The following is a 22119-nucleotide window of genomic DNA, read 5'->3' as shown; positions in this document are numbered from 1 at the left end:
TATTTTATATTTATTTCAAATGAAAAATTGAAGTTAAAAGTGTGAATCTTAAAACCTAGAGTTCATAATTTCTATAAAGTAAGACAACATTGTAAATATTTATGTAAATGTCAATGTAAGAGCAGAAAATTATAAAAGAAATGAAAAAATAATTACAAAATAATATCAATTATTGATAATTAATTACAAAATTAAACGATATGAAAAATTTGCATAAAAAAATTGTAAATTGTTAATTATAAAAAGTACATGTTTATACCAATAAGAAAACCTTGGACTTGGAGCATCTAGTCCAAAATCTTGATAATTCTTATGGAAACTATAGTCCAAAATCTTAACTTCAATTTTCACTCACTTTCCATCTTTAGTTAGTACTAATGGCTATCAATTCATTTAGAATAAGTATAATTAATTTTAAATTATATTTTCCATTACCATTGAAATTAGTTATTTTAAAATTAATTTATTGATATTTATGTCAAAGATAGAAAGTGAATATTTAGTGAAAAAGAAATTGAGATTAAAAGTGTAAATATTGAAACTTAAAGACTAAATTGAAGTAAAATTGAAATCTTAAGGTAAAATTGTCACATTATAAGATCAAAATTGAATGACTAAAAATATAAAAAATTTGAAAAATTTATGAATAAAAATGTATTTTTTTTAAAAAAAATATTATATCATTTCAATACTAAAAATAATTAGTTTAAACTTTAAAGGAATGAAATTAAATTAAAAAAAGAAAAAGAAAAAAGAAAATAATGAAAGAAGGATAACGGAATTTTAAGAGAGAGAGCGAAAAGAAGGGAAAAAAAAAAGAGTGCGTCTCTCCACAAAAGGACAAAAAATCAACCCCATTTTCCTAATTTTTTTTTTCCCGAAGTACCCATTTCTTCTTATTTCTTTTAAAAACTTCTTTATCTTTCCAGTTAACCCCCCAATACCGATAGTATCATAATGTGCCCCCGCCGCTGCTCTACACACTGATTTTGGTAAAATTACTGACTATATATATATATATACACACACGTATGCATGCATGTTAAGCCATACTAAAAAATTGTATTAAAAATACAAAAATCGATAAGGTAAGAATACACATATCCCTGACTTCTACGTGGATCTGCGGGTGGTTCCAAGACTAGAATTATTTCGTGGTCTGCTTTACACAATCTCATCGTATAGAATAGTCCCGCTCATATGTCTCTATATGAACGAATTGATCATAACGTTTATGACACTTTACAACATTTGTAACAATCATAAAGTGGGCCGTATTTAATAGTATTTCAAAAAATAGGTACCCAACCTAATCCAAGTACTATAGACGGTTTAAACTATTTTACTTGAACTTGATTAAGTTTATGTCTCCACATAAAGTCCAATTATTCATGACAATAGTCAAAGGTTCGTAGTTTATTGGATTTATAGTTATTAAACAATCAACAACATTTGTATGAATAAGCTTCATATATGTTTACTGTTTACAAAACTAGGAGTTTTAGAACATACAACCCAACAAACTCCTACTTGGGCTAAAACTCCTAGTGGATTACAATAAAGTTGAGTGTTGGGAGACAAAACTAAATATAATAACTATGGCATCTCATACCCACAATTTACTCTAATCCATCCATGTTATTAATGCACAAAATCATAGATATCCAAAGATTTGGCCACATACATCTAACTTTGTGATTAAGATATTTTTCCTCATATTTAAAAAAAAAAAATAAGATTCAAATATTGCATCAAATGTATTGTAATATTCTAAAATGAGACCCAAAATAGATAAGAGAGGGATTTGTTTAGTTCATAAATGAGAAGCTTCCTCCTTCAACCAATCATACAACAATGTGTGTGTATATATATTATCAAGAGTTTACTTCTATGGAAAGTTTCAAACTAATTAAACTTTGTGGCATTATTTCAAAGAATATATAAAAATAAATTAAATATATTGATGTACTTTCAAAGTAAGTTTGACATGCCTTTTTAATTTGTAAGCATCTTTTTCCTTTAAATACTTTGTTTATTAATTATACATGGAATGAAAGAAAAGAGAGAGAGAGAGAGAAGAAGTTTGGTGGGCACGAAAATTGATGAGAAATGTGTCATCTTAAAACTTTTTGATTATTCTGTGTACAAATGAACTTTCATTCATAACTTAGCACCAAGAAGAAAAAATATCATAATTTCATCCCATTTTGGCTCCTTTACTTAATGTCTTAATGTCTAAATTTTCTCTATGTACATTTAAATAAATCTTAACTTCAATACATATGTTGTTAGTTGGTCGTTGATTCCTTTTTATATTTTTTTTTTGAAAAAAGAGAGAAAATATTAATTTATATCCTTAAATTTTAAGAGTTGTATCAATTTAAATCATGAATTAATAATTGTATCAATTTACACTTTCTATTACATTTTATTTTATAAAATCTCATGTGAAAATTATAATCAATTAGACTTCTAAACTTTTATAAATGAATCAATTTAGACTCTTAGTCATAATTTTCTTTGTGAATTGCCCAATACATTTATTTTGATCGTTGATTTTGCAAAACCAAGATTTGAAGAAGTCTACACACTATTTGAGAATCAATGCACTAATGATTTCAAAGCTAATGGTAATGAAGAGTATAAATTGATTGGCTTTTGAATTAATTATAATCAAGGGTCTAAATTGAATGGCTTATGAAAATTTAGTGTCGCTACATGCTAAAGACGACGCGGATTGGCCAACATCCTCGAAAATGATTGCTTTTATAATAAAATAAAAAGGAGTCGCCACCAACTTTTTTTTTATGTTGTGATTGAGCACCGAAATAAAATAAATAATTTTTAATTAAAAATAAAAAATTATCTACGAAAACTAGAATAGAATTCGAGACTCGTTGTATATTGGGAATGTGTTAGCACCCCACAACATCCATTTAAAAAACGATGGCTAAATTTTAAATCTTGAATCAAAATTTTCTTTTCTTTTCTTTTTTTGAAGAAATTCATTTGGAAAGAAACAAAATGTCTTATTTTACCCCTCATGATTCCAATATTTGAAATAATGATCTCTAAAATAAGTGGATAAATTTCATTGATGCTTAGGCTAACTAAACTTAACCTCAATAATGTGAGAAATTATTACAATTTCTCAAATTTCGTCATAAGAATAGTCTTTAAATAAAGGATTTTTTAAAACATTAATTAAATTCATTTTTTCTTGGGATCAAATCTCAGACTCCAAAGATGTGATCCCTCACCTCAATAATTATAGAAAATCAAACTCCCAAATTTCCTAGATTTCATCACAAAAAAATTTTAGGAAAAAGCATGATCTTAAATAAAACAAATCATTAGAAAACCTTTTTTGAAATAATATATTAGTTTTAAATGTTAAAAAACGCCCCAAGAATGTAATTTAAAGAGAGAAAAAATTATTGTATTAAAAAGAGTTTTAGAGGAGATTTTTAAATACTTAGATAAATTTAAAATAGAAATCAAATTGGACTTAATATGAACGTTACACAAGTAAAAGCATAACTTAAGAAACATAATAATAAGTTAAGTAAACATAAAATATCATAATAAAATTTTAATAAAAACATATTGGATATCGATCTCAAACTTCTAAAGAATCGATTTCTCACCTCAAGAATTTTAGAAAATCGAACTTCCAAATTTTTTAGACTCCCTTGTTGAATGATTTTAAAAGAAAAATAATGGTTGAACGTTTAGATAATTATGCATGAAATAAAGGAACAAAATTAAAATAGACAACTTAGAAAATGAAATAAAACACAATAATAATGAATAATTTAAACAATCTAATCTAAAAGGTAAAAAAAAAATGTAAAATTAAAATAGAATAATAATAAATCATTTAAATAATGTAATCTAGAAAGAAAAAAGAAAAAAAAAAGAAGGTAAGATTAAAACAGAATAATAATAAATAATATGGATAAACGGGAAAGTAGAAAGAAAAAACTAAAATTAGATTCTAAATAATTCAATAGTAAAATAATAATAATAAGAGAAGAGATGACTAGTGAAAAAGAGAAAAGAAAAGAAATAGAAAAAAAAGAAGTTGAAAGGATGGCCGGCCGCCCATCAAACATTTAAAAAAATATATTTTTTAAAACACAATAATTTTTTTCTTCCTCCTTCTTCATTCCCATTTTACCTTCTTCATTTTTTCTTCTTTTTTTTCAGTTCCATTTTACTTTCTTCTTCTTCTTCTTTCTTTTTTTTTTTTTTTTAGTTTCTCTAAAAAAAATATCAGAAGTCAACCAAAGTAAAACCTCATATTTTCTAATCTAAGGTATGTTAGATTTTTCTTTTGTCTCTTTTTTATACACTTTACTTCCTTTTTCTTTAAACAAGTTTCAAATGAATTAAAAGAAACAAAATAGAGAAGAGGGATAAATATTAGAATAAATAAAATAAATAAATAAATCCTAACTAAAATAAAACAAGAGCAAAATTGATCTAAAGCAAATATATACAAAGTAAAATAAAAGTTACATAATATTAAAAAAATGGCAAAAGGAAATGAATAAACGAAAACAATAATAGTGCTAGAAGTCAATTTTTTTTTTTTAAACGGATGCAATAAGGAAAAGAGGGGGTTAGAAAAATCAATAGAAGCACGATACCCACTCGTTGTTTTGAGGTGTGGATCATTGGGAGAAAACCCTACCAAAATGCAACCTCCAACTCAGTTTGGAATTTACTTGTGTTTTGGATTCTGATTTTGGTGAATGATTTTTCTTTATTTTATTATTATTATTATTATTATTATTATTATTATTATTATTATCATTATTATTGCTTGAAGAGAAAAGAGGATTGGGGGGTTGCTCTAGGGTTTTTGCTTAAAAAAAAAAGTGGGCTAATGAAATTTGTGCCTAGCTAGGGTTTTTGAGAGGAAAATGGGTATTTAAAATCCAAAAATATTTCCATATTTGTAAATTTTCTTTTTAGTGGCTTAAAAATCAATTTTGTAATTATGCCAAAATTTTAGCTAAGGTTAAAAAAAGGTTGGAGGCTTTTGTAACCAAATCCCAAATTGAACTTTTACCTCTTTTGCCTTTTCTGTTTCCATTTATGTTACCTAACTAAATTAGTTACTTCAAAATGAAATCACTAAAATTTACCAAAAGAAACTAAACCTAATCGATAAATATTAAACATACAAGAATATGTAAATTCACATGTTAATTCAAATTCATTAAAACGAGGTCAGATAATATTAGGTGGCTATATTTAAGAGTTTAATGACACAAATTATAAGTTTCACACTATATTGATGGAATGAAATTTGAAGGTGAAAGTAGATTAATCATATACTTATGAATGTTTAGGATTTAAAATGAAATAATTATTAGTTTAAAATTTTAACTTATACAAATCACAAAGTTTAGAGATATAAATTGATATTTGACCCAAAAAAATATTATTAGGTATTCTTTGTATAGATTTTGATAGTATACTCACATATTGTCTTTTCTTATATTATTATTATTATTATTATTATTATTATTTAATCAATTTCGATTAAAAAAATAATTTTATAAGATCAAATTTAATATTAAGAGAGTAATAGACTAAATTTAAACATTTTGGGAGTAAGTAGTTGATTGGGATGATGCATGAAGATGACAAGATAATTAGTTTTATATTAAAAAAAATAATTTTAGCCCAAAAAATGGAGGTGCAACTTGGAAGTCAAAATAAAAGAAACAGAAAACAATCATTTATAGTACGCATTAATATTAATGTATTTTTTGGTTGGTTTGATTAGTTTTTGTCAATTCCCTCAGATTATCTCACCAATCATTTCCATCAATCTGATTTTCATATTCTTTTTCACTATTAGAAAAATAAATTTTCCAAAAAAATAAAAACCCCACGCAGATCCCATACCATCCCACCCACCTCCTCCTCCTCCGGCGGCGGCGGCGATATCTTTGGCGATGGTAGCTTCATTAAATGGCATTGTGTCAAAAAGAGATCTGTCAAGCTCCAACTCTATTTATATTTTATATTCATGTTATTTTGTTTTTGTTATTTATATATATGGACTTCTACTTCTAACTTTATATATTCCTTTTCTAACCTCAATAATATGCAACCTAAACAACCATCCGCGTGGGCCTTTATGTAAAACCCATATAATATTTCTGCCCATAACTCAAAAAAAAACAAAACAAAACATGACACAACTTAATTTCTCACACAAATGTATGCTATAATTGATTTATTATGATCGGGATTCCGAAAAAACGATTTACTGAACATTTCAATCATAGATGTCCGACATTTTTAGATAAATATATTTGTCTTATAGAAATATTTTGTCATATGACTCAGAATATAATGTTTGGATAACTATATTTATTTTATATGATTTTTATTAAAAAATCAGTACTTTAAATTTACTTGAAATATAAGAATGTCCCTAGTTATTCATTAATTTATAATTAATATAATATAATTTGATTTTATATAACGTATTTGTTTTTATTAATTTTATTTTTTAAAATTAATATAATTTATATTATCTTTACATATGTTTTCCTCAACAAAATGACCTATATTAATTTAAGTTTTTATAGAATAAACATTAATTTAATTAAATTTGAATTTGAATATCTTTATAAAATAATAGAACAATTACGTTATAACTTAGAAGAGTGATATATATGGTTGACAATATTTATTTTAGTTATAAAATGCAAATAATGAAGAGTGTTGTCACATCCCATCCCAGACTACTCTCTAAGCCTAGGAAAGGACATAACTGCAGCAGTTATCAACCCTTTTGTTGATACTTACTGTCTAATAACTCTTGCGGAATAACTCTGATATCAACATATAACTCATACACAGCGGATGCCTCTTAGGCAAAATTTATTAATTTAAAAACACAACATATTTAGAGTAATTACAATACTAGTTTCACAAGTCCCAATGCCCAAAACCTTAGTCCCTATATGAACAACTATAACATGTGTACAATATTTACAGTAACTACCTAGCAGACGGGTTACAATATGTTTGTCCTATAGTGGCAGAGCAGATATAGAGCTATCTCCTAAGGATTTGACCGCTACCTGAGAAAAGGAAAACATTTGAAAACGCAGTGAGCTTGCTAGCCCAGTGAGTGACTTAAGAAAGAAAATTGATTCTCATGCAAAAGTCTCAATAAAGGGATTAAACTGAAATATAAACTTCTACAGTAACCTTGTACTATAGTATAACATTTTCCAAGCATAAAACATATAAAGCTGTTTTTATTAGAAAACATTAAAATTGTTTCTTAGTTGAGAATAACCCTGTTGCGGTTAAATCCCAACATCAACTGCTAGTCAAGAAAGAATCCTTTTGCTCAATCTCTGACTGCTAGTCAAGAGAGAACCCTTTTGCTCAATCTTTGACTTTAACTACCTACGTGCACGGGGCCATACTAAGTACCGTCATATTTTTGGGTACTCCTGCTCAGATACCTTCTCTAAACTTGTCCTTCAGTATCGAGCTGCTCGGATACCTTCTCAACTGTCCTTCGGTATCACATTTCAAGTAGAACTAGTCATAAATGACTTTCTCTTTAAAGCATGTAAAGCATAATGCATAGAAAACATGTCTTTAAAGATACTAACGCATGCTGGGTGTATTTAACACACATAAATAGATTTTCAATAAACTTTTCATACATGCACGCGTTTAAAACATAACTCATGGTTTGCTTGGAAATCACTTTGTAAAACTAGCTGGCATGAGAATAATCTTTCTTTAAAATATGGTTTCTTTAAAACATTTTAAATATTTTAGCCACTCACCTTGATCGTTTAGGAACTTTTCTCTCTAGAAGTTCTTTGTTTACCTCAGGCTCCCTTTTGAACCCCTAAAATCTAGATTCAATTTAAAGCTCAGATTACTCATAGTTCTAAGACTTATCTCATGATACTTCCTTCTGTAAACATACTCTACAATGTCTCAGGAAGCTTACCTTAAAATCCGAGCTCATAACTCCTCGTGATTTGGCCAAAATCTTCAAATCTTCAAGACTGACCCAAGCTTACCCGACAGCTTGACCCTTCTGTCTTTTTCTCAGTTTCCAGCCCGATCCCTTGAAGCTTCTTCTCCGCAGCCTTACCTTGAGAACTAGACTCACAGAGCTTTCAGGTGGCTTTGAAATCACTCCAAACGTACGAGTATACTGGGAGAACTCCTCGTCCCAAATTGATGTTATTTCCAGACTTCACTGTCTAACTGTGTCTCCTCTTGAAGCTTTATGACCGACGCATAGATTTGTTATCAACGCAAAGTTTAATCAGTTTTCACACTCTTCTTAATGTTCTTTGAATTATTATTTGAAAAGAAGTCCTTGGCTCTATTTATAGGCGTCCAAAAACTCTCCAAGGTCAACACCTTCTACTTGGCCGCATGTTCAAATGTCTTTTCCCCACACTATCAACGCAACCTTCAATCACCGCAATCTAAGGTGTTTTCCTCTTCCTTTGCCAACATAAATTGCTTAAATTTGCTTGTCTTCTTGTGCGTCTACCTCATTTTCTTAAGGCTTAATATTTCTTCCCAACATGTCACATGTCTGGATGACGTCCTTGCATGCGTCTAACCAATCTCATATGCGGTCATCTAACCACACATGCGCCCATCCAATTGCCGCAACCTTCCTATGTTCCGACACCATCAATCGGTGCATACGTCCATTCAATCTTTCCTTGTGCATCTAATCGGTGCAACTTGGTCACATATGTTAGATGCTCGCAAAGCTCATCTTTGGCTGCATATCCTTCTCTTTTGCATGGCTTACCTTTGCTCTATGTGCTCAACTAGGATAATGACCAACACTCCTTTAACGCATACTACTAGCTTTTCCTATACGCCCACATACCTTCGGATGTCCAACGCATAGCACATGTCCAACGCATAGCACATCACCAAGGCATAGTGTTGCCGCATACCATCGCGTAGCACTGCCACATCCATCACATCCATCGCCGCATGCCATCGCGTAGCACTGCCGCATCCATCGTCGCATGCCTCCATCGCCGCATGCCTTTATCACCGCATGCCATCGCATCCATCGCGTAGCACTGCTCCTTAATCAACCAGTGCGCGCAACTCCAACGCCCAGTGCCCTTATCCCGTAACTTGAGGCTGTCGCATGCGTTGTTCTAACCTCTCAAGATATTTGGCTGCCGCATGCGTTGTTCTAACCTCTCAAGACATTGGCTGCAGCATGCGTGTCTCTTGGCCACACTTTGGCTTCCTTCAACGCCCCAAATAACCTCTAAATGAGCAAGACCAACGCATGGATAACACTTAGTCAATTTTCTAGCTTCCAACACATAGGTTATACTTAGCCAAATTTTCCAAGTTTTCCCCAAGAGTCAAGCTTCCAAATTCACACTTTTCTTCTAATTTTTCACCCTTTTCTCTACAATTATACATTAGTTTCCACATCAACCTACTCATCATACTGGTCTCAGTAGGAAACATACTCAAGTAGAGAAATTAGGGTTCAGGGTTCACAAGTGATATATATATTTAAGGATAAGGGTAAAGAAAAGAAAAGAAAAGAAAAGAAAAAAGATGATGTCCTAAACAAGGAAATGTGCAGGTGAAAGGGCACCTTACATTATTGATGCAAAACAAATTTGGTAATCTTGGTATTCATTTCATGAAAATTTTGGATTCCCATGAAACAAACAACCCTTAGGGTGTGTTTGATGCGTGATAAAAGTAGAAAGTTGAGTTGAGTTGGTAATTATTATCTAGAGAGTTAAATTATTTGGGGAGTTAAATTTTTTGTTTGTTTGCAGAGTTGAGTTGAGTTGGTAATTATTGTTTGTGTTTGTTGTGCAGAGTTGAATTGAGTTGAGTTGAGAGATGTGATGCAGTTTTTTGTGAATGAGATTAGTTCTATTTTTCTCGATTTGTTTTTTATTTCATTCTTTTATCTTTTAGTTTTATGCTTTGCTGTTGTTGATTAATTTTCAAATATACACGTATTTTCTCAAATCATTTATGACATAAACTAGACAATCTCAATTTTTTTTCTTAATTTATAGAACATAATAGATTATTTTTCATATATTCTTTTGAAAAACTATAATAGTTCTAATTCTCTTCAAACATACAAACAAAATACATTTCTTATTGCTAGTCAATTAATTGGTATATTATATTTGTATGTATATATATTGAAGGTAATTATCCCAATTACTAATTGGTACATTGTATGTATATATATTGAATGTTGCTAACTTAACATTATTATTTCACATATCATACAGTTTATTTTTATATAATATGGATAGTATATTTGGAATTGAAATTGTACATAGGATAATTACCTTTCATTTGATTATGATGGTGAGAATATGATGTAGTAAAATAATATTTTTCATAAGATCACAAAAATAATATGAAACGACCGAACATGTGGCCGTTTCCAAAAAAAAATCACAAAATATATGTTCTTTTCGATACTTATAATATAACACAGTGAGGGCCTCAGATAGAACATAATAAGATAAGATCGATCCTTGGAAGAAATCCAACAAAAAAATAATGAACCAAATCATCATATCAAATTTTTGTAAAGTGATGTTCCAAAGGTTTGACGATTAAAAAAAAATCGGGGGGAGAATCCAAATGGCGAAGATGAGGGAAGAAAGAAGAAAATAAAAATATCACTAGTTTTTCGGTTAGTTTGAGTGGGTAAAAAATGTGGTTTTAATAACCCACAGTTTTTCTTTATGGGCTTAACAAACTTGGGTAATAAATACCCACCCAACCCAACAACTTATACCCATTTATCAACCACCCCCTGAAAGAATTTTATCTCCCTTTGTATTAACTTATTTCAATGAATGAGGCCTTTTAAGTGGTCCTGATACAAATGTATGATGCGTTTTGTTGTTGTCAAAATTTTGATAAGGTAAATGTTATTGACTTGCAAAAGAAGATTGAAATATCCTTTTACACACCGATGTGGTGTTACACACTCGATGCGTAAGTCATAGAGTAAATATGTGCAGCGACCAAGAAGTTTAAGAGTGAGAATATGAACTTCTCTTCAGTCATAATACTATATTTATAGAGATAGTTTGTAACGTAGGGCATTTAAATTGTGGCTTTTAGGTTAGATCAGGATTGACACATGTGTTTTGGGGCATCACTTTCTCAGTTCCATTCGAGCCCTAGAATACAACTAACTTGGCTCACATGGATAGTATTATTAGATAATATGAAGTTTCATCTCAAAACATAACCCCTATCTATCTTTAATAGATTGTGAGGTCTCTTTATTTTTCTAAATGTGGAATTCTCTCATGCTTCTTCTAAATGGTGCTTTTTTTGGATTCATCATTCTTAATTAGGTAATGAGTTTTAAATCGAAACTAATTGACAATGAAAAAAAGTAGTCCATCTATCTTTTAAGGATTATAAGATCTCTTAATTTTTTTTTTAGTATAAATCATCTCAACAAGTATATGACTATATATATATATATCAACATGGGTAGTAAAATCGAACCTTTGCAAGATAGTGTGTATATATAAGCATAGTCATTATCAAAAGAAAAAAGGGCTAATTTAAGCGTAGTTTGATGCAATTAAGGTTTTTTTTTTTAAAAAAAAAAAGAAGAATAATAAAAAGAGGGGTTAATTTATCATTAATGGGTATGTGTACCTTATTTTAGTTCTTATATTTTTAAATATTTAAATTTAATATATGTATTTTCAATAAATATTAAAATTAATCTCTCAAAATTAATTATCAAACTAGTTAAATAAAAATAATAATTTTCATATAAGAATATACCCAATATGAATATGTTTCCAAAATGTATAACGAAAATGCTCGTCGATATTCAACAATAATTAAACTAGCAACATGTGTTAATGCTTTGATGTTGGCTATATATTTTGGTGTGTTGTGTGGATGTTGGTAATCTTGTTCTTTCATCTTGTCCCATGTGATGTTTTACCGGATGTCTCACACAGTGTAGTTTATGTCTGAAAACTCTTTACTTATCTAGGAAATTATATGTATTTATTCTTAAGGATTTTTTTTTCCTTGTCTGGGGTTTGGCTACTTATGGTAATGGTCTGATTCTTCCTTTTTGTCATGCATATTTAAAGGTTTATATTATTAGTTTTAGGGTTAACACTTTCGAAAAAGATTTGTGCCATTTCTTGTGTTTAGCCGAAAACAACACGTGTTTCCATTCAAGTGATTGTGAGGTAAGAAGTTTTATAGATCTTGAGTTAATTCTCTAGATCATATTATACCATTGTCTCTTACATGAAAATGGATTCTCATACTTAAGGAGAGCCTACGTATATCGAGCGAAGTGATCTTCATTTGAATCTGGAAAAGGTTGAAACTATCCTTGAGAGGGAATCTCCCACTTAGAGGGAGCCTATGTATTCCTTCACTAAGTTGGCTTATTCATGTGTCATTATGGGAAGCTTTGTATTTACAGATAAGTATAACGTTATAAATATTTAACTATTTATTAGTGAAATTATCTTTCCTCCGGTACACACTTTCTAGACATAGGTGGTATATTTTGTATCGAATTAGATTACCAAACTTTGTGTTTTGTTCTATATCCTTATACTATCTATGTTTTATTTTATGCTCTTGGGATTTTTGTAACATTATGTTTAACTCATTATATTGTGTGTCAGATAACCCTTCTTTCAACATGGACCAAAGTTAAGATTCATTGAAAGTATATACATAGGCTAAAACTGAACATCTTAAAAATGTAGGGACTAAAGTTGAACAAATCTCAAAGTACATGAACCAAAATGATAATTTGAACAAGTCTAAAATTACATATCTCAAACAGAATAACTATTTTCCTTTTAGACTATTTTTTAAAAACAAAAAGTAAAGTATAGTGAGATTTGTTAAAAATAACAAATCTATTTGATTTCTATTTTCCTTTTAGACTTCTAGTTTTCAAAAAAATGAAAAAATAACTTATACGATCAATTCATTTGTTAAAAACTCGTATTGCAATTTTCTTTTGTAAAAGCCATACATTATGTAAAACCTCATTTGGACTTCACTACTTTTTTTCTCTCCCAAAATCATAAATGAATGTTGATTTTAATATCCACAAAATATCAATTTTGAATTCACTCAACTACATTCTTCAAAAAAACAAAAACAAAAAATATAATTAAAAAATTAAATCTTTTTTAAGTGTTTATAAACACTTTTATATAGTTAAGAATATTTTTTAAACATTAACAAAAATCATTTCCAACGAACTATTAATTAAACATTACCTAAATATTTAAATGTAAGTTAATATTTCTTGATTGGTTGATATAAACCCATCTTAAACCATGATTAGTTCTGTGTGAATTTATGGTTAGTTGATGGAAAAGATAAAAATTTATATGACGATCCTTAAAATAATAAGAAAACTATAATAATTTCATAAATATAATATCCGAATAATGATTCTCTCAACAAACAACATTTTTTTAACATTAACAAACTATAGTTGTTTTTTTAAAACAACAAACTACATTATTAATATAATAGTGAATGGTTATAGTATTCAAAATTTCATGTTCATATATATACTTATGTTCATAGAATTAACAAATATACAAAACATGAATTTAATTAAACTAAGAGATAACTCAAATTCGTTTATAGAAAAGTTAACAACTAAAGGATAAATTACAAGTTTAGTTCCTAAATTTTTAATGTTTGTGCCTATTAGAATCCGTAAACTTTAAAATGTTTCTAATATATCTTTAAACTTTCAATTTTATGCCATATAGATCATTGAGACCTCATTCGGTAACTTTTTTTTTTAGTTTTCTATTTTTGGAATCTATGCTTATTTTCTCCTAATTTCATACTATGATTTTAAAGTTTTTTAACAAACACTTGAATTCTTAATCAAATTCTAAAAACAAATAAATTTATAAGTCTAAGTATATAGTATTTACAAGCTTAATTTTCATAAACAAAAAATCAAATAATTATCAAACCGGGTATGAAATATTCCATATTTTTAAAACTCACATATTTAATTTCACAATTTTATATCTAACAGGTTCATTAAATTTTCAACGAATATGTTGAGGACGAACTTAATAAATACGAAAGTTAAAAGTTAAAATATCTACGTAACACATTTATAAAATTCAAAAACTTTTTTGACATAAAATTAAAAGTTCATAAATTCTAATAGCTAGATATCTTTAAGGGTTTGTCAAAACTAATTTAGCTCGATGGTAATTAACATGATATTTTTTAAAAAAGGTAGAAGATTCGATATCCCACTTAAAAAAAATCTTAAAAGTTTGATTTAAAAAAAAAAACAATTAAAGTTGGAAAACTTATCATAAACAAAAACAAATGATATTAATGTGTGTAATAAGGACAAAAGAAAGAAAAGAGTTAGCAATTAGAGATGGCGTAGAAGAAAAGTTGGTGCTTCGACTAATTCCATTGGGGGAGTTTCCCAAGATGGATCCATTACAAAGTCAGAAAAATAAACTCAATTAAGCCTCAGAATTTTTTTAATTAAAACAGAGGAATTGGAATTAATCCACACTTTCAAACATAGACTTAGTCAAATTGTGTAATTAATTAATATGATTAGCTTTTATTGCTTGCTTCACGCATCCATTAAATTTCATTAATTTCTTTTTTTCCCCCCCCCCCTTTTTTTTGGCTGTTTCTCTCATTTTCTTATGACACAAAAACACATCACTTCTCTCTCTCTCACCAATAATATTAATTAATAAAATAATCCCATCCATGAACCCTAATTTTGAATTTAAACCATCCCGATCCCCTACATCTTCTTTAAATTTTTATTAATTTATTCATTCATTTCTCATCATGATCTACATGCTCTATATTTTCTATTGTTTCAATGATCATTAACTTCTTTTTAGGGAAATAGTATTTGATTCCATCCAATGCAATAATTAAGATTATGATTATACAATCATATATAATAATTGTGTATATACATATCAATATTCATATAATTTGAACGCGTCTTTGGATAGTGTATTGAAGAAGAGATTAAAAAAAGACATTCAAATAATAACACAAAAAAAAGTTATGAGTGATGATTAGATTTGATCATTAATAAATTTTCAACATTGTCAATTTTAATGTTAATTGAATGTCAAATTCTTTTTGAAAGAAAATCTAGTAAAACATCCTAACCAAATAAATAAATAAATAAAAACTTAGTCTCTTTTTAAGTAATTGCTTTTTTTTTTTTAATATAATATAAATAATAAACATTTAATTTGTTTAAAATATTTTTTTAGAATTTATGTTTTCATATTTTTTTTAGAAATATCCATCGACATCGACATTTTGTAAAATTGGGATCTCACTATTTTTGTTGACATCGAAATTTTAAACCTTAGTGGACGTTTGGAACAAAGACTATCATAAGACTATAATGACTCTCTCTTTCCAAACGTTCCATTAGTTTAGTAACATGTCAGAATGATATATTCATGTATTTAAATATGTTTATATATATATATATAGAATAATTTAAAGAGATTTGTCAACTTTTTTTTTTTGGTTACAAACTTTAACAAAATCATTCGGAGCTTTCAATACATTAATAACAAAATTATAATTTTAAATAATTATTAATTAAATTGACAATTGTACTCTAAAACATCGAACATTATGCATCATGTTTTGTATTTAATGTGTTATTTCTTCATTAACTATTTTTTAGAAAAATAATATAGCCTATTTTCAAATATAGGAAAATGAATCAATATGTTTATAAATATAGAAAATTTTCACTATCTATCAGTAACAGATCACGATAGACTACTATCTGTGCCTATTTGTGTGTCATGATAGACACAGATAGTAGTCTATTGCAGTCTATCATAGATAGACTGTAATATTTTGCTATTATTTATAAATATTTTTAACAGTTTTGTCATTTCAAATAATTTTCGAAATTATATTCAATTTTCCTCAAAAGTATAATAAAAAATATCATTAAATGCAATCATACTATAAGTGCAGCATAGTTCATATGCCGAATGTTATGGGTGATTTTGACCTATAGGGAATAATCTATATCAAGTAAAGATAGATGCGACAATCTCAAAAAGACAACTCAATTCGAGCTGAAAGTGATGCTCTATGATCAATGAACCCAGAGAAGGGGGTCGTACCTATTGGGGCATGACTCATGCATGCTCTAGCCCAAGGGATCGCATTAGGTCTAAAATGAGGCTAAGGAAAGATACTTGGCCAAGGCCCACCCTAACAAAATGCTAAATGGAGCACACCTCTTACACACCCCAACCCGGTAAGTTAAAGAATAACCTCAATGGAACTTTGAAACCTGATTGGAAAAGACCTAGATTAACTACAACTATTAATATATCATAATAGCTTCAAGGAAAAGTAAGTCCATTTTAATAACTCAATCTCTCTACTTGTTATACATATACACTTTCTGACTTAAGTATTGAAACCCGTGTGACAAGCATCACATTAGTGTACAAATCTTGCATCTTGTAGCTCATGTTCTTCTCTAAATTACAAATTTATTGTTGCTTTCATGTGAAGGTCAAGTGCATTTTTTATCTTCTGTCCAAATTTTGACATCAATACCAAATAATCAACCAACTCTATATTTGTATGTTGAACTAAAACATATTGTAATACACATCACTATTCATATACTTTTTTATTTTTTTGAACATCATCAATCAATATTGAAAAGATTAAAAAAAAACATATTTGGATAATGAAGATAAACGAAAGGCCTTTTTTTTTAAATTATTGAATGTGATCGTCACTTGATAGTTGAGAAATAAATTTGAAAATATCTCCATTTTATTTTACTTTGAAGCTATAGATAAATACTTTATCAAGTATATACTTAGTCATTTTTATCTCATATATTTATGTTAATTGGAGCATTTAAAGCTCATTAATTAGGTATAATATTACAAAGTGAGATTTGTAGCAAAGGGAAAAGATTCTTCTTTGGAAGAATCTCTCTTTCTCCTTCATTGTAGCCAAGACCATGTGATACATCCAACTAAGTTTTTCCAATGTTTAATTAATTAGGATAGTTGTACTTAATTATCAACAATAATCCATATATTTAACTGGTTATTTAATTACCTAACTTGGGCTTGGTCATCTCTAGGATAGTTAAGGTTATTGAATGTGGCTTAAAGTCTCCTTTTTTTAACATAAAACTTAACCCTATCAGTATCTTTCATAATAATTTAAATTTTAACAATAGTTTACTTGTAAGATTAATTTAGTGCTAAAAAGTATACAACTTTTCCTCCTAATTAAGATCTATTATTATACAAACAATATTAGTTTAAGAAACTTCTTCTTTCTCTTCTTTCTCTTATTTGAGGCTGCTTGCCTCTAAAACGCGGAATATAATTATGGTGCATATAAGAAGATAAATTATATTGTCGTTGAACTTTTAGAGTTGTGATTTATTATTTTTTTGTACTTTTGAGAATTTTTTAATTAGCCCTTTAATTTTCATGAGTTTGTATATATTCATTCTTTATACTTTTAAAAAAGATTAAAATTGTGCGGTAAAAATTTGAGTAAAGCCTATAAAATTGTGTTTATTTAGACTTCGTTTGGTAACCATTTTATTTTTTTGTTTTTTGTTTGGGTATATATTTAGTCTTTAACTAATATCTACTTTTCACCAATTGTTTAAAAAATAAGCCAAAATTTGAGAATTAAAAAAGTAACTTTCAAAAAGTTGTTTTGTTTTTGGAATTTAGCTAAAAATTCAACCATTGTGCTTAAGAAATATGCAAATTATTATAAGAAATGTGGTTGAAATATGCATACTTTTTTTTAAAAAAATAAAAAACTAAGACCGCATTTGGTAACTATTTTGTTTTTAAAAATTAAGTCCGTGGACACTATTTTCACCTCAACTTTCTTCTTTTGTTATCTACTTTTCACCAATGGTTTAAAAAACCAAGTCAAATTTTGAGAATTAAAAAAGTAGCTTTAGTTTTTGGAATTTGGCCAAGAATTTGACCATTGTATTTAAGAAAGATGCAAGTCATTGTAAGAAATGTAAATGAAAAAAGTTTAATTTTCAAAAATAAAAACAAAAAACGAAATGGTTATCAAACGGAACCTAAATTATTATCAAATGGGGTCTTTGTATTTTTTTTTATAAAAAAAATCCAACAAAGCATTAAATTTTCATGGGTGTATTTATTTGACACAAAATTCAATTTTGTCTAATTGACCTATATAATAAAATATTAAAGAGAGGTGCAAAATTATAGAAAATCCCTCTTAATTTTATACTTTATTCCAAAATCACATTTAAACATATATTCAAATGTTTCATTAGTAGCCATAAACATTGAAAATTAGCTAAAAAAAGATACTCTATCATCATTAGTTTTTGACAAAAATCGTTAAGACTTTATTTTTAAACCATAAATTGAAGTGAAGGAGAGAGGAAATGGAAGAGGCAAATGAGTGAGATATAGATAAACAGTTTCGTCCAAATACTAACAATAACAAAATATTTTATTAAAATTTTCTTTTATTTTAAAGGTATAAATTTAATTTTTTAAAGTTTAGTAATTTTAAATAAAGTACTAACGATTTTTGTTTATATATTAATAATAAATATATGTTTGAATTTTTTTAAAAAAATTAAGTATTTCAATCAAACTTTTGAAACTTTGTATAAGTATTTTTAAACAAAGTAGAAAATTCGAGGTTAATTACTACAACTTAACTTTGAGAAAAGTATTGAATGCAAAATCTATTAGAATTAAGGATTGTTTTCAGTTTTAGCAAAATGAACCAATTTATTCAAATACTAGACCGTGAGTCTATTATAGTCTATCAAAGACATTTTCACATATTTAAAAATATTTTTAATAATTTTGTTATTTAAAATAATTACCTTAGAATTATTTTTTATTACTATTACTTTTTTTAATGCAAGGGTAGCAAAGGAGTGAAGCCTATAAAGTTGAGTTTTATAATCAGGATTCTTCACCGTTGTCATTCACCATAAAATTATAATCTCTTTCCCGAAGAGGAAATAATTAACCAAAAATAAAGAAAAAATACATTAAAACGAAAAAAAAAAAGAATAAATTCGGATTAAAAATAATAAGGATAGAAATTTTGCAACAATAATAGGTAGAAAATCCCACATAATTTATTCCTAATTGCCCAAATTAAAACTCCACTAGATGCCTGTATCGTTCCCCCACATGAAACTGAAAAAAAAAATTAAAATGTAGTGAACTTCATTCAAATCAAATTTGAAATTGAACATTAATTTTTTTTTAAAGAAAAAACAGAAAATTCTCCTTCTTGTCACAATCAACAGCGACAAATTGTGGATTTTAATATCACCAATTTGAGATTAGATAGTTATTAAGAAGAATGGTAGTCGCACATCTCCCCATTAATACTTTTGTCAACTCCATACCCCATTTTTTAATTAACAAAAATTAACCCCCTTCCCCCATAAAAAAAAAAAAAAAAAAAAGAAAAAGAAAAAGAAAACCCACATTAAATTCTCCCTTTATTCTTCATTTTCTTCTTCTTCTTCTTGTTTCTCTCTTCTTCAAATCCCTCTGGTACAAACTTTTCCGACAGCCATTAACCTTAAAAAACCACCACCCATCTGTGGCGGGCGGCCATAAATACTATGGATGATGTTTCCTTCAACAATAATAATAACCACCAATTCTATTCTGCTGATCTATTTGAAGATTCCGACGAATTAAAACCCACCCCCGATTCTCCTCCTCGTAATTCCGGCGCCGCCACCGCCACGAAGAAGGGCAGGTGAGTCTTCTATTATTAGTTAAACCCAATTCAAATGGGTTTTATTTTATTTTAATTTAATTTATGGTGTGTGTATTTAGAAGAGGGATGAAGAAGAAGGTTGTGTCAGTGAAAATTAATAGCGACAGCCCAAGAAATTCCTCTGGCTCTGCACCTCCACCTTCTGATTCTTGGGCGTGGAGAAAGTATGGTCAAAAGCCCATCAAAGGCTCTCCTTACCCCAGGTTTGATTTAGTTTTGAATTTCCAGGTTTGAAATGGGAATTAATAAACTGAGAGCTATACTCGAATTGATGGGTTTTGGGTTTAATTTTTGTAGGGCGTATTATAGGTGTAGTAGCTCAAAGGGATGTCCAGCAAGGAAGCAAGTAGAGAAGAATCGACTTGATCCAACCACGTTGGTCATTACATATTCGTGTGAGCATAACCATTCCGGTCCGGTTTCAAGAAACAACAATAACAATAACAACAATCACAACCAAACCGCTGCGGCTGCGCTGAAACCCGGTTCACCAGAGACGGTTCCAGTTCATCAAGAACCGGAAGTGGAAGAGAAATTTGTGGAGATAGTGGGAGAGGAGTCGTTCATAACCGGGGATGAGTTTAGTTGGTTTGGAGAAATGGAAACGACGTCGTCTACAGTGCTTGAAAGCTCCATTTTCTCAGGGAGAGGATCGAGTGGATTGGTAGATCATTCCATTTCAAGTGACGTGGCAATGCTTTTTCCGATGGGTGATGATGACGTGGATGAGTCACTTTTTGCGGATCTCGGGGAGTTGCCCGAGTGTTCCCTTGTGTTCCGACGCGGCGGCGGTCGTGGATTACCGCTGGATGAACAACCGGCTGCAACCCAGCGGCGGATCACGCCCTGGTGTGGAACCACCACATGAGATGAGACGTGCACCTCTCACTTTGTTTGTATACTTCTAGGAGCATCCTCCGCCATTGATGCCGGGAAAGTTTTCTTTTTTTCTTTTTTTTTTTAAACTTCGTTTTCTTTCTTTTTATATATTTTTTCGAATATGCAATATAAAAAAAAAAAAAATAGAAAGAAAGAAAATCTTGTTTCATTTTATTCTAAGGTTAAATTACCATTTTAATCCATCCTTATACTTTCTGTTGAATTCTAATTTGAGCTATATCGTTTTAAAATTTTCAATTTAGGCACCTATGATTTGATTAAAATTTTCAAAATATTATTCTTATTACCAAACCTTAATCCCACAGTGACAAATTTTCTTCAAATGTTGAATTGATGTTTCAAGAGAATATGTCACGTTAAAAAGGTGTTATTGGTTTGGATAAAGGTAATAATGCTTTGGGAATTTTGATCAAATCTTATGGGGTTCGCAATAAGTTGAAACTTTTAAAATAACTAAAATGGTAATTTAACCTTACCAATAGTTATCCATCTTTGTGTAATTTGGGTGATATTTTGTCTTCCTATTAAATACTTCTTGCATGCAATTTATGTATATATACCCACACGGTCATAAATTTTTATGGCTTTGTTTTCTCCATCTCATTAATTAATCAAATTAAAATATCTTCTATATCTATCTGTATTTTGACACGTTAATTAGTCTCCAAAATTTACTTTTACTTCTATACAAATTTGATTAGTAATTAAATAAAAAGAATCAACGTTTTTCATCATCATCTTCTTCTTTTTTCTTTCTTTGTTTTTTGTTTTTGTTTTTATTTTTTTATTGATTTACATGCATGACGATGATGGTATATATGGAGCTATTACCATTCACATAGAAAATGAAGAAACGTGAGATAAAAAATTCGTTAGAATATAATATCTAATTATTCAAGATTGTAGATATAAGAAGAAAATTAGTCATATTATCTTTTCATTATAAAGTTTTCTAGTGATGAGGATCGAATAAATTACAAACTTAGTAGAACTTAAGGAACTAAAATATGAAAGTGTTCAAAATTGTAATACAATAAATTTGCTAAGCGTTCATATTTATTCTTCATTTATAGTTTTCTTGAAAATAGTTAATTTATTTTTTTTAAAAGATCTCTTGATCTCTAATTTTAAAAAAATATAATAAAACCTTATTTGATTTTCAAAAGAAAAAAAAAAGTTTAAAAATACCTTTCTAGTTTGGAGATGATTAAGTAGAAACTATCAAACTATTATTTGTAATGTGATATATATACACCCAAGATATATATGAACTAATCCTTTTTTTTTTTTTAAGTAGGTACT

General features: G+C 28.6%; 1 protein-coding gene across 1 annotated transcript; it reads left to right on the top strand.

Moving 5' to 3' along the window:
• The first annotated feature begins 19512 nt into the window (after window positions 1–19512).
• On the top strand, window positions 19513–21450 carry LOC120083740 (putative WRKY transcription factor 65). Its single transcript, XM_039039591.2, has 3 exons — window positions 19513–19896; window positions 19977–20120; window positions 20215–21450. The coding sequence occupies exons 1-3, from the start codon at window positions 19757–19759 to the stop codon at window positions 20783–20785; spliced, it is 855 nt and encodes a 284-aa protein (XP_038895519.1). The 5' UTR covers window positions 19513–19756; the 3' UTR covers window positions 20786–21450.
• The last annotated feature ends 669 nt before the right edge of the window (window positions 21451–22119 follow it).

This window comes from Benincasa hispida, chromosome 8 (genome assembly GCF_027475165.1).
Source record: "Benincasa hispida cultivar pf3 chromosome 8, pf3_genome.v1.1, whole genome shotgun sequence".
Lineage (NCBI taxonomy): Eukaryota > Viridiplantae > Streptophyta > Magnoliopsida > Cucurbitales > Cucurbitaceae > Benincasa > Benincasa hispida.
Note: the sequence above shows the minus strand (reverse complement) of the source record. Positions and strands in the feature narration are given on the sequence as shown.